General features: G+C 42.6%; 2 protein-coding genes across 2 annotated transcripts; one reads left to right on the top strand and one right to left on the bottom strand.

The window, feature by feature from the left end:
* The first annotated feature begins 1096 nt into the window (after nucleotides 1-1096).
* LOC147332260 (butyrophilin-like protein 10) lies at nucleotides 1097-7333 on the top strand. Its single transcript, XM_086288718.1, has 4 exons — nucleotides 1097-1205; nucleotides 3166-3504; nucleotides 6467-6751; nucleotides 6873-7333. Exons 1-4 carry the CDS (start codon nucleotides 1136-1138, stop codon nucleotides 7028-7030), a joined length of 852 nt encoding a protein of 283 aa, XP_086144844.1. The 5' UTR covers nucleotides 1097-1135; the 3' UTR covers nucleotides 7031-7333.
* A 90-nt stretch (nucleotides 7334-7423) lies between these two features.
* LOC147332259 (uncharacterized) lies at nucleotides 7424-16938 on the bottom strand. The gene is made up of 2 exons (XM_086288717.1): nucleotides 16333-16938; nucleotides 7424-10315 (listed from the first exon to the last, which is right to left on the bottom strand). Exon 2 carries the CDS (start codon nucleotides 10021-10023, stop codon nucleotides 8464-8466), a length of 1560 nt encoding a protein of 519 aa, XP_086144843.1. The 5' UTR covers nucleotides 10024-10315; nucleotides 16333-16938; the 3' UTR covers nucleotides 7424-8463.
* Nucleotides 16939-18222: the final 1284 nt, after the last annotated feature.

Genomic DNA, 18222 nt, shown 5'->3' with positions numbered 1-18222 from the left:
GTCATTTATAGTTTACAAATGACAAAATGTTTACATAAAATCATGACAGTGTTTACATGATATCACCCACTACTAACATTACTTTATTTACTGTATCTTTTGAAAAACATAACGGTATTTATACAGCAAAAGACTTAAGAATATTTAACAGGAGCAGGTTTCATTTTCCCTGGTTTTATTATCACACTGTTCACCAAACGCAGTAAACACCATCTTATCCAGGAGGGTCACCTCTTCACCCTCACATGGAAGAAGTAATCTGATTGGCATGCTGGTATGTTTGAAGCAGGTCCCTTGTGTAGCGCTGGAAACCAGTCACGATGTTTCATCCATTTCATCGGCTGGTTTGCTGCAATAATGCCAAATAATTAGCAACTCTATAAATAGAAGGTAGTTCTGCAAAATCACTCAGTAGGATGTTTGTTCTAATTTGCTATGAGCTCAGAGTGCATAGAAAATAAAACTAATAGGCTATAAAGAGTGATATGAACATATTTAGAATGTCTGGAGCACCAACAGATATTTGGAGATGGAAGAGAACTGGATATCAGCTCGTCTCACAGCTGCTATCCAGGCTAGACGCCTTCGTTTGCTAACATCGATACACGAGCTGCCTCATGTTGCTTCCACCCCCGTGACATCACGCTCCAGCTTCAAACATACCAACAAGTTTTGTGTGCGCGCGCGCGTGTCACCCACACACACACACACACCCAACTCGGGCTAGGAGTGCAGAGAATTTGCTCTCGGAGTTGACGTTAAGATAAAGATATAAAAAGAAAGAGGTCTCACTCTTCCAAACATCTTTGCCCGGCTGCAGAACTGTCGTACTCAATCTGTACTGAGAGAGAACAAAGGTGGTGGGGGGGGGGGGTCAAACTTTTATGCTCTCTTAAGTTTGAGACTTAATGCTTAATGACGAAATTGTCGCTACTCCGACCCGAGCGGACCCTGGCGGACTCACAGACTCAGAAAGTAACAGCTGGCTTGAGAGAGACATCTGACTGCAGTCAGACAGACGCTTCAGACGCTGCTGAAACTGTCCAATCAGAGAGTTAGAGAGAGAGAGAGCAAGCTGCGGAGCGAGTCACCAGTTCGTGAATTGCGCATCTTACTGTATGGACTTGTTAAAAAGATGGACATTCAGGAGTTTCTGTATTTCTGCCTTGTTCTTGTAACTGCGTCTGCGAAAGGACATGAAAACGGTAAGAAGACTCATGCTTAGTAACTGCATTCATTTAGCGATCGGAGAAATTTAAAATAAAAAAACACGGATACGATTTTCGGCAAAATTTATACAGTGGTGTAAATTTGAATGTTTTAAATGTGTCATTTTAATTCAGAATATAAAAGATCGTAGAGGAAAATGTGGTATCTGGATTACTCAAAAGACAGCTTTTGTTTGTTTGTTTTATTAGTCCTTTATTTATCTAGGTAAAAAACTAATTTTGAATAAAAATCTAATTTCCAAGAGGGCACATAAGTACATAACATAAGCCTATTGGGTCGGATTTTTGCATTGAGTCTTCTTTCCGACGTGTGTGAGTTCATCTCACACACACACCGGATGCAAAGCACTTCCCACAAGCAATGGACACCTATTGGGGGCGCTATTTCTCCTATTTCTCTTGACCAGAACTGAAGAAACTCTGTACTTCAAACATGATGATTAAACACACAACAGTCAAGCCCATAATTATTCATACCCATGGCAAATTTTTAGTTAAAGTTACTTTTATTCAACCAGCAAGTTTTGTTTTGACTGGAAATGACATAGGTGTCTGCCGAAAGAAAATAAGACAATGTACAAGACGTATTATTGTGGAAAAAAACATTTCTCAGCTCTCACTGAGGACCTGCAGCTGTGCATTGTGGCTGCTCACAAGTCAGGAAAGGGCTACAAGGCCATATCTAAATGTTTTCAAGTTCCAGTGGCTACAGTACAAAGTATTATTAAAAAATACAAGATGTTCCGCACCAGGGAAAATCTCAGACGATTTGGTTGGAAGCCAAAAGTGACACCTGTGCTGGCCAAAATAAAAATCATAAATTTTATTTTCAGCTAAATTTATACAGTGCTGTTAATCTATGTTACAAATGTGTAATTTTAAAATTTATAAATCCAGAATATAAAAGATACATACTGGATTACTCAGATTATTGGATACGACCTCTTTCTGGAGTGAAAGAGGAAGTTTTTGCCTTTCCAACCTACGGGTGGTGGTACTTCTGTGGACCAAAACGAAGTAAAGTCTGTACTACTTAAATTCACGGTTTAACATTTCTTTTCAACCACAATGAAAACTGTACGTCAGAAAAGGCAGCATAGGTAAGAACAAACTATAACAGCTAATCAACCACAACTTTAAATATGTTTGATTTTATAGTTTCCAACGTTTCTCAGCTCTCTTTAGTGTTTTAGGGAGAAAAGAGAGGACAGTGGTTCTTCTTCTTACTTTTATTATTATCACTATTATTATTATTATTATTATTATTATTATTATTAATAATAATAATATTATTATTAGTTGTTGTAGTATTTGTAGTAGTAATAACAAAAGTATATACAACCGGACAATTTAACTGTGAATTAATGAGTTTACTGTATCAGTCCTGTGTATTTCCACTATAGAAAAATACTTTCTGTCAGAGGAAGGATTAAACGCGTCCCTTCCCTTGGCCAGCGGAAACAAACAAACAAACAAACAAACAAACAAACAAACAAACAAACAAACAAACAAACAAACAAACAAACAAACAAACAAACAGACAAATAAACAAACAAACAAGCCCTCTGCACTCAAGTCTGCTGTGTCCTGAATGAGGGAGAACCACAGACACAAATGTCATATTGCAAATTTATACCACTGAGGCATGCTGGGTAACCAGGTGACTGAGAAAAAATAAAGTGAAATTACATCAAACTGAAAAACGCAAAAAGCATCTTTTTAAGGACTAACTCTGCTGCTCTTCAAGAGTAGATTTAATTTGTGATGACAAATTGAATCGTTTTTTTAAATATTGTTTTATGTTAAAACTGGGATTAACTTGGATCTACTTTTTTACTTTTGAAAAACGTCTTTTAGACATTGGAGGTTACGTACATGTGTTTTAGGACTTTTGACTTATTGAAACATAAGAATTAAAATATGCTTCATCCTTCAGGGCGGGGAGTTGTCACAGTTTTGGTCCCAGAAGGAAGAGATGCCATCTTACCCTGCTCCCTCAGCACCAAGCTGAGCCTTCAACATGAGGTCTTTGACTGGAAGAAAGATGGTCAGAAGGAGGTGTTCCTGTACTCTGCTGGCGACGAATACAATAACGGACGTCCGGGACAAGATGAGCAGTTCAAAGGTCGGGTCTCACATTTCTCAGAAGAGTTGAAGCTTGGTAACGCCTCCATAGTCATCAGAAACACCAAGCTGGTCGACAGTGGAGAATACTCCTGTATTATTCCACATCTTCAGCCAAAGCAACAACGTTTCAACATTAAACTCATCGTTGGTGAGTTTTTCATTTTTGAAAACATCCTGAAAACACAACTAAGATCGCTGCTTTACTCACTCCAATAATGTAATAACAGAGTTCTGCATTTATGCTGAGGTGGCTCTCACTGTTAGATTGTACAGATGTAACCACGAAGCAAACAGCAGGAGATAAGCTGATGATGCAGAGTGAAAACATGTTGTTGTTGCCTTTCAGAACGTGTCTTTAAGGACCGATCAGGTGACGTCACAGGTGAGTGATGATGTCATTAATATCCGCAACGTGTGCTGCAGCTCTGCAGGCCTGAGCATCATTTGAGAAATGTTGATACTGAACAGCATAAACAGTTCAGTAAATCAGAGTCTGTGATGCTCTGCATTTAAGTACAGATCAGGAGAAACAGTGTTGAACCCTGTTTTTGATCTATAACCCCAATGTGTGTAAAATGTGAATAAAAATAAAATACCACGACTTTCAGGTCTCATTAAATGATATTTCATTCAGAATAGAACATAGAAAATATATCAGATGTTTAAACTGACAAAAAATTATATTTTAGGAAAAGAAAAAGGGGTCTTTTTTAATTTGATGGCAGCAACATGTCTCCAAAATGGAAGTACAGCGTCAGGTTCACCTTGTGCAGCATTCTCTCTTCTTTTAACAGCGGTCCATAAACATCTGGGAGCTGAGGAGAGCATGTGCTGGACTTTGTGACAGGCATGATGGTGAAACATCTGCACCGCATGTTGCCAAGTTCAGTATTCAGACTCTGCCACTATGAAGCCATGTTTCTTTTAATAGATCCAGTGTGCAGTTTAGCATGATCTTGGGGAAGTACAGTATAAGAGGCCTGTGACTGGACAATATTGAAGTCCCTTGCCCACAGAGATTTCTTCAGATTTTCTGGAACTGCCATCAAATTCAAAATGATCAAATCTGGGTTCTGCTGGGAATGAAATATGGATTTGTGAGATCTGCAAATCAGAACAGCTCACAGTTAGCAGCAACATGAAGAATCTGAACAGGTTGTTGTGTGGCCTTGTCTCTCTGTGACACATGAATTTGAAGCTTTATTCAGAGTTCTGTGTGTAAATGAGTGAATGGTGCACAGCCTCTGGGTGCAGAGTTGTAGCACACAGTGCAGATGTAAACATCAGTGACATCGTCAGCCTGTTGATTTCTCCAGATCTGTCTTTAGTCTGAGACACTGTGGGTTACGGTCATGTGATAACACTCACCTGTAACAGTACTGTAACTGCAGTATACAGGGAGTGCAGAATTATTAGGCAAATGAGTATTTTGTCCACATCATCCTCTTCATGCATGTTGTCTTACTCCAAGCTGTATAGGCTCGAAAGCCTACTACCAATTAAGCATATTAGGTGATGTGCATCTCTGTAATGAGAAGGGGTGTGGTCTAATGACATCAACACCCTATATCAGGTGTGCATAATTATTAGGCAACGTCCTTTCCTTTGGCAAAATGGGTCAAAAGAAGGACTTGACAGGCTCTGAAAAGTCAAAAATAGTGAGATATCTTGCAGAGGGATGCAGCAGTCTCAAAATTGCAAAGCTTTGAAGCCTGATCATCGAACAATCAAGCGTTTCATTCAAAATAGTCAACAGGGTCGCAAGAAGCGTGTGGAAAAACCAAGGCACAAAATAACTGCCCATGAACTGAGAAAAGTCAAGCGTGCAGCTGCCAAGATGCCACTTGCCACCAGTTTGGCCATATTTCAGAGCTGCAACATCACTGGAGTGCCCAAAAGCACAAGGTGTGCAATACTCAGAGACATGGCCAAGGTAAGAAAGGCTGAAAGACGACCACCACTGAACAAGACACACAAGCTGAAACGTCAAGACTGGGCCAAGAAATATCTCAAGACTGGTTTTTCTAAGGTTTTATGGACTGATGAAATGAGAGTGAGTCTTGATGGGCCAGATGGATGGGCCCGTGGCTGGATTGGTAAAGGGCAGAGAGCTCCAGTCCGACTCAGACGCCAGCAAGGTGGAGGTGGAGTACTGGTTTGGGCTGGTATCATCAAAGATGAGCTTGTGGGGCCTTTTCGGGTTGAGGATGGAGTCAAGCTCAACTCCCAGTCCTACTGCCAATTTCTGGAAGACACCTTCTTCAAGCAGTGGTACAGGAAGAAGTCTGCATCCTTCAAGAAAAACATGATTTCCATGCAGGACAATGCTCCATCACACGCGTCCAAGTACTCCACAGCGTGGCTGGCAAGAAAGGGTATAAAAGAAGAAAAACTAATGACATGGCCACCTTGTTCACCTGATCTGAACCCCATTGAGAACCTGTGGTCCATCATCAAATGTGAGATTTACAAGGAGGGGAAACAGTACACCTCTCTGAACAGTGTCTGGGAGGCTGTGGTTGCTGCTGCACGCAATGTTGATGGTGAACAGATCAAAACACTGACAGAATCCATGGATGGCAGGCTTTTGAGTGTCCTTGCAAAGAAAGGTGGCTATATTGGTCGCTGATTTGTTTTTGTTTTGTTTTTGAATGTCAGAAATGTATATTTGTGAATGTGGAGATGTTATACTGGTTTCACTGGTAAAAATAAATAATTGAAATGGGTATATATTTGTTTTTTGTTAAGTTGCCTAATAATTATGCATAGTAATAATCACCTGCACACACAGATATCCCCCTAAAATAGCTAAAACTGAAAACTACTTCCAAAAACATTCAGCTTTGATATTAATGAGTGTTTTGGGTTCATTGAGAACATGGTTGTTGTTCAATAATAAAATTATTCCTCAAAAATACAACTTGCCTAATAATTCTGCACTCTCTGTACTGTAGTACTGTTGTTTAATTTACTTTGGATAGTTTTTTATGGTGATTAATTTAAGGAAAATGTCATTTTCAATAACAATAACATTACAGAGTATATAATATAACAGTATATTAGTCTCCGTGACCTTGTGCTGCAGCTGTAGCTTCATGCTGTGCTCACAGGTGCAGCTCCAAAGCCTTTTGTTGGGATCCTGAACATCACGGAGGACGGGGCGCTGCTGAAGTGTGAGGTTCCAGGTGCTTTTCCAAAGCCTTTGGTGGAGTGGAAGGACAGCGATGGAAACATCCTTCCCGCTGAGGAGCCGCAGGTGTCGTACAGAGGAGACCGCTACTACGTCACCCTCCTCATCGCTGTGACCAAGACAGACACCAACGTCTTCCGCTGTGTAGCCACACAGCAGGAGATCAGCCATGTGACTGATGATGAGATCTACGTGCCTCACTGTGGTAAGATTTCTTCTTCTGTTCTCATTCTTGGTGGAATTTTCAGGTTTTAAATAGACGCTGTTTAACAGTAGTTCTGTCTACTGTTCTGTGCTGTATTAACTTTTTGTTTAACGTGTTTCAGAGAAAACAGCTGAGCTGAAGTCCTGCTGTGGAGTGGCTGTGGTTGTAGCAGCATTTTGTGGTGGAGCTCTGAGTACTGCAGTTCTGTTTGTAGTTATAAAGTACATTAGAAGATGGCAGAGAGGTGAGAATAATGATGGATTTCATATTCAGCATTAATTTTGACATACAGTATGTGTGAGGTGTAAAATTCTCAGTATTTTATGGATGAATCTTTTGGTTTAATCATCATAATGCTCTGGATTGGCTGCAGTTCTTTTTTTTACAGCAGGTATTTCTAGGCATATTTATCTAATTTGTCAAGCTAAAAAGAGAAGGAGTGATTCTTAAAAAAAAACCCAAAAAACTCTGAGTTATCTATTTGCCGCAGAGGTACAAGAAGACATTTAAGGTGATGTTAGTGCTGAGCGATTGTCTCCACACTCTGACCATCTTATCGTCCTGCTGTATGATCACTAATGCTGTGTCCCATCAGCACCAGGGGCAGGTCAGTGGGTGGGTGATGGGCTTAACATGCAATTCAATTCAATTTTATTTATATAGCGCTGTTGGGGGAAAACTCTGTAAAAAACCCAGGAGAAATAAAGACACAATGAGACAAAGTTACTTTCTTTATCAAACGTGTACACGGGTGAGCTGCTAAGAACAACTCACACCATGCACAGTGGCTTGGTAATTTTTATAGGAAAGACAGTGAGAACAGGATAAGAAAATACAAAACAAATAAAATAAACAACTCCATATGTGGCGCTAGTCTCGTCAGCAGAGAGCTGGGAGAAGGCTGTGAGAGATAAAACAATCTAAAACAATATGTCCCAAAACAGTATGTCTTTGCTGAGAAAGTCTAAAAAGATAATTCTAAACTAATCTAACCATAGGCAAAGGGCAGACAAAAGGCATCTTTGTACATTTAAAAGAAGGTAAAGAAACATAGAATCATTTTTCCTGTAACATTCCCTCCTGTTTTAACTTATTTTAAATGTATACAACAATTGTCTGTGAAGGTTATTTATTAAGTATCTTAGGCAATATTTTAATTTCCAAAATTTTCAAAATGTCAGCATAGCAGAAATGGCAGTCATTCGGTCTAAAGAATAAAACAAAAGAAAATAATAAAAAGAAAAACATAGTAAATGAAAATCATAGTAAATGAAATAACAAGTGGAATAAACAAGAAAAAATAATAAAACTACAAAAAATAAAGGATAAAAACCTTATATTTTAAAACGAAAACTTACAAAAAATAAAAGGATGAAAAGTAAAATGAAAACTTTATATTTAAAAATGATGAAAACCTAATATGTAAAATGAAAACTTCAAAAAATACAAGGATGAAAACCTTATATTTAAAATGATGCAAACCTTAAATTGAAAACTTTATATTTAAAATAATGAAAACTTTATGTTTAAACTGAAGACTTCAAAAAAAAATAAGAGTATGAAAACGTTATAAAAATGAAAAACTTTGTTTAAAAGTCAAGACTTCAAAAAAAAATAAAAGCATGAAAACTTGCATAACCTACTAATGTTTTAATCAGTGCATGATCACTTGACAAGTCATTTTTAATCACCACGTCATTCATTAGCAGTTATTACAAGTTCTCCTCTAACAGAATTGCAACGGGATGTTGTTCTTCTTCAGGCACGGCAACATAAGCAGTCATTGTAGTTGTTATCATCTGTGAAATCATTACTCTTAGGCATGGCAACACACACAACACTAATATGAGCAGTGCCATCATGATGAGACCTAGAAGAAAAAATGGCTTTGCTACAGCAGCCAGCCATGAACCGCTGAACAGCCAGTCAAGCCAGCCTTGTGCTGTAGCTGCTCCAGGTGTGTGGTCAGTGACATATTTTTGCAGAGCGGTCAAATTCTGCGAAGCTTCATAAATGTCTCCTCCAGTTTCGTATCCATCAGGGATAAAAGTGCAACATGTTTCCCCGATCAGCTTGCAAACTCCTCCTTGTGATGCTGTTAGCAGGTCTAGTGTCAGTCTGTTCTGCAGCACCATCGTTCTGATGGCCTGCTGTTCTCCTGCTAAGGCAGTTCCCAGGGTCTTAGTCAAGTTGATGTGTCGTAGCAGAGCATATCGGTTGATTTCCACATGATCCCGCACCTCGGCAACTCCAATGCCGGGGATCAAGCTCTGTAAGAATTTCACTCCTCCTCCCCAGATGCGAAACTCTCCCGGCACTCCAGTGTCCACTGTAATGCCGAAAGAATTGGGGGAGGCGATGTCCACTTCACGTCTCTGCCGGCTGCTTGGGTGATGTGCAACACTTTGCATGAAGAAAACGTGATCTGATAATTCCACCAGGGCGCACAGACCTCCCCAACCTTCAGGGAGTGACAGATAAGCCTTGTTGCCACATAGGAAGTACCAGTCAGCCAAAACTCTGGTTCCTCTGCTGCTGGGTGCCGTCCGTGCACATCCTGTCTGGTACTGAGTCTTTGTTTGTAGTGGCATTCGGTAGCTGTAGTCGGAGCGACAGTTTAGGCCCATCAGTGTCGTGTTACTGGCACAGGTGGCGTTGATTGAACAGGCCATACACTTCCTCTCGTTCCTTGGTGGGCAGAAAGTGTATATGGACTTACATAGGTGAGTAGGCAGCTCCCCCACTGCCCGCGATCCATTGTTCATCACACATACTGGCAGTTGTGATGCGTTCAGTTTGTTCAGTAGAATTACATCAGGCAGTGGGTCTGAGACTTGGGGCCAGGTCAGTAGGTAGGTCTGTCCGGAACAGTTCACATTTGTGAGTGATGATGACCTCCAGGTTGCTTTTGCTGGGATGCTGTAGTTGGCTTTGGACCAAAGAGTACCGTAGCCTGGATGTGTTGCCAGGCCCAACAGACACCAACTGCGATCTTCAGGTATGCTGTACGGCCACAGGCCAGACGTCTGTGAGGATAGGGGCATATGGGTACATGCATAGCAGTCAGTTTTATTATTCCAGTGAGCTGTAGTGTTCATAAACTGCCACCAGAAGTTAGTGGCGTAGCCATGGGGAAACTTGGTGTACTTTCCTTTGTCATACAGTGTCTGCCTTTTCTCCATATAGCGTGACTTGTTGTCCCTCATGGAAGCAAAGGTGAGGAGCCCGGCCATGGTCAGGGCCGCTGCAGTTGATAAGAGCCACCACCTCATGACGACGGAACACACCCTCCTGTCGCGAGTAGACCCCCCGGCCAGGAAAGCTGACCCCTCCACCGGGCGAGATCACAACAAGCGGGCAAGCCTGCCGTCAGCTGTGTTTAGATGGCTTCACTGACTCGCCTGCAGTGACTCTGATGGATCCAGGATGGTCGTTCCGCAATTTTGCAAGCGGTCGGTGTAGTGAGGAGGACTTGGTATGGCCCCTCCCACCTGGGTGTGCTCCAGTTTTTCCTTTGGAGCACCTTGATCAGAACCCAGTCACCGGGCTTTAGTCTGCAAGACACTGGAGAAACATCATCAGGTTGTTGATTATGTACAATGATCTCTTTGTTTTCCAATAGCTTAGACATCCATTCTGCTAATGTGTTTTCTCTGATTGCTTTGTCTATTGGTTGACTGGTAATAGGCAGTGGAAACGGCCTGCCATGAATGATTTCAAATGGAGTTAGTTTATGGGAGCCTTGTGTTAAGCGCATCCACATCTTCACTAAACCCAAACATTCAGGCCACGGCCTTCCTGTTTCTGCCATGCATTTCCTGAGCCTTTGTTTTATAGTGCCGTTAGTTCTCTCTACAAGGCCTGCGCTCTGAGGGTGATAAGCACAGTGGTGTTTTATGCTGAAACCGAGTGCTTCAGAGACCTTAGTGATGACATCATTTACAAAATGAGTGCCGTTGTCTGACCGTATCAAAGCTGGGATGCCATATGTGGGTATGAAGTGATTGCACAGGCACTTTGCTACTGAAATTGCATCTGCCTTTTTCACTGGATAGATTTCCGGCCACTTTGAGAACACATCTATAACCACTAGGGCGTATTTTGACCCTTGACATTCGCTTAGTTCAATAAAATCCATATGAATTGTGTGAAAAGGATGAGGCGGAGTTGGAAAACGGCCTCTTTGTGGTCGCAGGTTACCCTGAGCATTATATTTTTGACACGTCATGCATGTTCTGACAAATTGTTTTGCTGAAGTTTCAAAATTTACAGTGTAAAAATGAGAGTTGACAATACAGGTCATTCCCCCCGATGACAAATGCGTACAGCCATGAGTCACTAATGCCGCCATCTTGTGGAGCGATTTTGGCAACACTGGCTTGCCATAACACATCATTAAATCGTTTGTCAGAACTGCACCGTGTTTTAGCCATTTTGCCTGCTCTGCTGTGCTTGCTGCTTTTTGTTCACTTTGCAACACATCCAGTGGAATCTGATGTGTGTTTACTGCCATCAATGTCATGTTTGTCTTTTGTGCCGCCTGTTTTGCGGCACTGTCAGCAAAATTGTTGCCTGTAGTAATAAAAGAGCTATCAGTTTTGTGTGCTGCACATTTACACAATGCGAGTTGTTGTGGTAAATTTATTACAGTCAGCAGGCGTTGTAAGAGGCTTGCATGCTGGACTGGTTTACCGGTTGATGTAATCATTCCTCTGTTTTGCCAGAGCTTTGCGAAATGATGCACAGCAGAGAAAACATACTGGCTGTCTGTATAAACGTTTATTGGTTTATCTTTGTGGATTTCACACGCGCGAATAACAGCTATCAGCTCAGCGCTCTGTGCAGAATATGAAGAAGAAAGTGGTTTTGCTTCTATTATTCTACTGTCTGTGGTTACTGCGTAACCTACACAATTACGGCCTGTGTTGTCTTTAGAGGCCGATCCGTCCACAAAGACATCAGTAAAACCAGCTTGTGGCTCAGCATGGATGTCAGGGCGGGGTTTGGTGTCTTTGTCTAATTCTGCATGGCAGTTGTGCACATCTCCATCAGCTGGTGTGCTCACTAGAGTCCCTGGATTCAGTGTGCCACATTTTTCCAGTGTGATGTGAGACTGTGATAGTAAAATGCCTACATACGATAGCTGTCTGGCATGAGTCAGGTAAGAGAGATTGGCTTGCAGCAGTATAGATGTGACAGCATGCGGGACCTTGACAACTAGTTTGTGCCCTAAGACAATGTCTGCTGACTTCTTTACTGCTTCTGTGGCCGCTGCACAGCTTTGGACGCAAGTCGGCAGGCCCGAAACTACAGCGTCTAACTTACACGAGTAGAATGCTAGAGGGCGCTGTTTGTCACCAAAAGCCTGTGTCAGAACTGCCTTCATGTAGCCGGCCCCCCCATCAACATGCAGCACGAAAAGCTTGTCATAATCAGGCAGGGCCAGGACTACATTTGTTTGTAAAGCCACCTTTAGGTTAGTAAATGCTGTGTCTGCCTCTACCGTCCACGTTATTGTGTCGCGCAAAGCGAGGTTTTTGCCATAAATCATGTCTTGGAGTGGCTGAACTGTTAGTGCATATTCTGGAATCCAAGCTCTACAGAAATTACACAAACCTAAAAAACTCATCATCTGTTGTTTTGTTTTAGGTTTGGGTGTGTTTTGCACTGCCAGCTTTCTGGTTCCCAGCAGTGTTTTGCCCTGGCCTGTGAGTGTGTGTCCGAGATATGTAACGTTATCACTCCACAGCTGCAGTTTGTGTTTTGAGACTTTGTGGCCCTGTTCAGCCAAATGCTGTAGCACAGCAAGTGTGTTGTCTTTGCACGCCTGCTGTGTGTGTCCGGTTATTAAAATGTCATCTACATACAGCAAGTATTGACCTAGCTGTGGGAGCTTACAGCTAGACATTGACTTCTTCAGTGCTTCTGCATAGAGGGTTGGGCTATTCTGGAAACCCTGGGGCAAACGAGTGTATGTGTACCTCTGACCCTCATAGGTGAAGCCAAACAATGGCTGTGAGTCTGGATGTAGTGGAACTGAGAAAAAGGCGTTTGAAAGGTCGATTACTGAGAACCACCGTTCGTTCGGTGTGACCTGATTTAAAATAGTGTGTGGATTAGCAACCACAGGTGAGATTTGTTCAGTCACTTCGTTTATAGCTCTCAGGTCATGTACTAGACGGTATGCACCCGCGGTAGCTTTTTTAACAGGAAAGATAGGAGTGTTACAGGTGGCTGTCTTTGTTTTTATTAAAATTCCTGCCTTCTCCATGTCTGCTATCACTGGGCGAATGCCATGTCTAGCCTCAGTAGTGAGTGGGTATTGAGATATCAGTGGTCTGTGTTTTGAGAGAGGTTTTACTCTTACTTCATCTGCATTTTTTATAAGGCCTACATCAGCAGGGCCTGTAGACCAGAGAGTTTCAGGCAGCTGAGCTAGTGCTGCCTGGTGTCATTCAGTTAATTGTGCATGTGTTTCAGCGGCATCGGCTAGGTGTACAGCGGGCCTGACTGCGACCAGCCAACCCAGTGTGTGTCGGAAACAACCCGTCCGGCGGCCTTGAAGCCAGCCTTCATGAGTGTCTTCCGTTTTTTCATAAGTGTCTGCTTCAACCCTGGCTAACACATTTCCTAAATCCTTCCAGTCTGAATGATAGTCATGCGCTACAGACACGTGTGGCTTAGGCATGCGGTTCAAAGCCTTCACGGCTGCTGATTGGATTACTGAGCACACTGCATTTCCCGACTTTGTGACATACAGGTGTTGTAAAGTCAAACTCTGTTGTCCTAGCTTCCACACTTGCTGATCGTAAAGTGGGTCTGGGCCTGGAGTTTGTTTAAATCTCAACGTGTTGTGATAGTCAGTGGGTTTCTGGAAATAGGATGTGGGGGGTGTATATTTGCGGGCCACATTGTGTAGCTTTGTGAGCTCGGGCAACTCAAGAGTCCAGTAATAATGTGGGACACCGTAGCCTTGAGAGAGACACACGTTGCTGCTGTGTGCCGTGTTAATGCTATCTGGCTCTGGTGTGTTGTCATTTAGCATGCATTCAGCAATCATGCCATTCTCTTCCGGTACCACGCCTATCTTGAGTTCTGTCAGAGCGTCTCTTCCTAGTAGGTTTACTGGGCATGACGGGTCATATATGCATTTAATGAAGCACCTGCGGCCACTTTCGGTATGCATTAATTCTAACGGGGCAGTTAGTTGTTGTACAGTGGTGTGGCCTGTGGCTGACTTCACAACTAATGTGTCTTTTGAGTACTGTAAGTTTTTAGGCGGCTGCCTTAGAACCGTTTTACATGCTCCGGTGTCACACAACATTTGGATTGGTTGCCCGTTCACATGAATTAGCAGCATTGGTTTGTATTCTGACCCTAATAGCAATTGTTCTATGTTAAAAACTTCCCCTTCCTCATCAATGTTCATGTCTTGTGTGTTTTCTAGTCACATGTCGCTGTTCTCCATAGATTCGCCACTGTTTTGCCTGTCATTGTTTCTCCTATTATTTTGTGTCTGTGGCTTGCTCCTGCAATCTCGTGCAAAATGACCTTCTCTCCCACAGTTAAAACAGGCATTGTCTTTGAAATATCTGCTGTTTCTGTTTGGGTGTTTGTGGCCTTGCTGCCGATTGCCTTGCTTCCCTCTCTGCCTCTGATAGCCTCCCGAAAATGCAAGGAAACCTGTCTCTGAATCTATGGTGAAGACGTCAGCCTTATTTTTCTGTTTGTGCACTTTTGTGGCGTGTTCAGCATGTAACAGGGCATCCGGCAGGTTGCCAGTGGTCATTGTGACCCAATGTTTCTCTACATGTGCTCTTATTGGTGGGAGCAGGCCATTTAGAAATGCATTTTTTAACTGCTGCTGGAATGGCGTTGCATCGCCATTGGCATAATCTAAACCTGAATGCTGCCTAAAAACTGGGCGCAGGCGGTCTAAAAAGTCTGATGCAGTTTCATTTTCTTTCTGTTTCACCTCTCCTATTTTATTGTAGTTTGGCTTGGGGGCCAGCTGTAATTTCACACGTTCATAGAAGTTATGTAGTTGGCCTTCTAAATCAGGGTCACCTGCACGCAGGGGTTGTGGTCCGTTGCCGACCACTAAAGAATCTAAAGGATTATTAATTGCCCCCCCCAGTGAAAGAGCCTTTCACTGAGCCAAACTTCAAACCTAAAAGATCTTGAAGTACCTGGTACATTTCATGACCGTTTAAATACCACTGAGTCCTAATTGCTTCAACTGCTCTCTTCCATATGTCAAAACCGTCATGCAGGGGCGGGACATCTTTAAGAACATTTTTGCGATCCTCATGTGACCATGGTCTAAACACAAGAATTGTGGGGTGTGCGTCTTGATGCCCCATAGGTCCAATTGGCTGACCATATCTGGGGTTAGGTGAACTTATTAATGGAAATACTCCTGGGGGGCTTGGGGGGTCAGGCCATATTTCCCTGCCTACATGATCTTCCCCTATATCTGCTTCAGGTGCATGTGTTAATGACATTTTAGCTAAATCTGCCTGCACTGAACCGTAAGGGTTATTCACAGCTGCATCTTTGTCTGTTTGCTTGGGAGTTGATGCAGAGGCAGTAACATAGGGGGGAGGGGCTGCAGCCGTTGCTTCAGGCACCTCACAGCTTTGCTTTAGTTTTTTATTCTGTCTCTTTTCTCTATTCTCAGCACGTCTCTGTTGCTCTTTTTTCCATGCATCTAGGAAAGTTAATTCATTTGTGCGTTTTCCTTTCTTTCTAAGATTTGTGGTTGCACTTATTTCCTTTAATAAGCTATCTTTGAGCTGTGTTAAAGCTGCGGGGCTGCACGTACCCTCCCACCCAGGACATGACGTCTTTTTAGGATTACGCCATCTCCTTGCGCTGATTTTTCCTGCACCTGGATATTTATTTTCTATCCACTGTTCGTCATTAATGAACTTTTGCGTATACTGCCCATTATTGGCAACAGGTTTAGAGGTTTTATTCCCCATTTTTTCAATTTTTTATTATTTAGTGTATCTTACTTATGTATTTATTTATTTATTTTTATTTATTTATTTATACACTGGCAATACAGCTGCTATCCACCTTCGCTGGTATGAGGAATGAGAGTGGTTGTTCACACGCCCTTCTACTTTCGGACTATTTCCAAAAGCGGTGTGAACTTTACGAGGCGGAACTCGACCGTTCTCCCAAGCCACCAGCACTTCAGCGAACAGCAGTGAAAGAAAAACACAGTAGGAGCGGCTCAGTCTCTTATTGGACCGTGAAAATTCAGCTTGCTCCATTAAAAACAATACACACACACATTCACATTCACAGCTTCGACGCGCGCGACCGGAACCCTTATAATAAGGGGAGCTCCCAGAGCTACTTACTCCCTAGACCCAGTCTAGACCCAGCTGGGGGAGCTACCCAGAGCTCCAAAGCTACCAGTCGACGAGCTCCCAGAGCTACCAGTCGACGAGCTACGCTACCAGTCGACGAGCTTCCAAAGCTACCAGTCGACGAGCTACTTCCGCTATTTTAAATTCCCTGAATTCAAAATGCGCTTTTACGCAAGATTGTGTCAGTGTGTCTGTATCTACCTGGTCAGTGTCGCCGGGTCTGGTCCACCTCGATCGGGCCCCACCACCGTGGGTCGCTTTCTAAGAACGTTGGCCAAGACTCGAATTTAACGCTCTTGGTCTTTTATCACACACCTGGTGTGTGGGCTGTCGACAGGCGAGCAACGTGGACTGGTCACGGAGATGGGACACGATGGAGGCGCTCCGGCTCCGAAGGACCAAGAAATGTTGGGGGAAAACTCTGTAAAAAACCCAGGAGAAATAAAGACACAATGAGACAAAGTTACTTTCTTTATCAAACGTGTACACGGGTGAGCTGCTAAGAACAACTCACACCATGCACAGTGGCTTGGTAATTTTTATAGGAAAGACAGTGAGAACAGGATAAGAAAATACAAAACAAATAAAATAAACAACTCCATATGTGGCGCTAGTCTCGTCAGCAGAGAGCTGGGAGAAGGCTGTGAGAGATAAAACAATCTAAAACAATATGTCCCAAAACAGTATGTCTTTGCTGAGAAAGTCTAAAAAGATAATTCTAAACTAATCTAACCATAGGCAAAGGGCAGACAAAAGGCATCTTTGTACATTTAAAAGAAGGTAAAGAAACATAGAATCATTTTTCCTGTAACAAGCGCCAAATCACAACAACAGTCGCCTCAAGGCGCTTTATATTGTACAGTAGATCCTACAATATGACCCCCTATGAGCAAGCACTTTGGCGACAGTGGGAAGGAAAAACTCTCTTTTAACAGGAAGAAACCTCCAGCAGAACCAGGCTGAGGGAGGGGCGGGGCCATCTGCTGCGACCGGTTGGGGTCAGTCAGTAAAGCAGCAATGGACACTCTCACAGTGAACTACTGTGGGTCTCACCTGGTTTGTGATCATCTCCAAGTGTTAAACTCCAAAAGCTCAGGGACTCAAACCACAGACAGAAAACAGTAAACCATGAGAGACTTTGGGCTGTGGATTCACCACACAGTGCCTTAAAATCAGCAGAACGTGAACCTGTAACACTCAAAGGCAGCTTATGAGTCTTCATCCAAGAGAACCAGACTGTACATAATTTAAAAAGCTTTAAAAGGTGGAGACAAAATCAGCTGCTTTTCGTTCTTACAGCTCAGCTGCTCAATTTGTATGAGCCAGAAGCCGCTCAAAGCTGTTAAACTGCTGTGATTGTATTTTAACTTGAACACATTCTTGATCAGATTCTCTTTTTATTTTTGCCTTACTTTGTTGTTGGTTTTTTTGTTGAGTAAGTTTGTTTGTGGAGAGTTTGTCTGTATTTGTAAACATGACTTTAAAAAGATTCCAAGCAATAAAAATGGTGACTTTCAGAATTATGTTGGTGCTGTTAAAGCTGATAATGCTAATGACCAGATTTGGGGAGTAACGTACTTTCCTGTTTAATATTGAGTCGGGTCAGGACTGTTTGGGTTTTGTTTGACAGCTATGCTCTGTTGGTCCAGGCGGTAGCATGGCAACCGTGGTTATGTGTTATGTGTCTGTGAGCGCGAGGAGGGAGAAAAAGGCGAGTGGAAAAGTAGAGTTGTCATTGAGCAGAAACGGGAGCTGGAAGCATGTAAATATAATAATAACCACTGCAGCCAAGAAGAGTGCCTGACGAGCCCAGTTGTAAGTAAGCTATTAAGACTCGACTGTACACCGTGTTCGTGTTTTCCTCCGAAACAATAAGTTCCGTTGGAGCAGCCTTTCAACGCCTCTCTCTGTCTCTCGCTAGCAAACTTGACCCAGACAACAAAGTAAAGCTATTTTTCAGCTACAGCCCTACACGGAACCCGACGTATTAGTCAGAGGTCCCTTTACTACGGTTCGGACCTTCAGTAACAGTAATAAATCACACAGCAATAGTACATTCACGTAGTTGTAAAAAGCATGATAATATATTAA

This window comes from Aulonocara sp. 'chitande type north' Nkhata Bay, linkage group LG4 (assembly GCF_057382095.1).
Source record: "Aulonocara sp. 'chitande type north' Nkhata Bay isolate Kocher_YH1m ecotype deep benthic linkage group LG4, A_spYH_male_GT1.1, whole genome shotgun sequence".
Lineage (NCBI taxonomy): Eukaryota > Metazoa > Chordata > Actinopteri > Cichliformes > Cichlidae > Aulonocara > Aulonocara sp. 'chitande type north' Nkhata Bay.
This window is presented reverse-complemented; position numbering and strand designations above follow the sequence as displayed.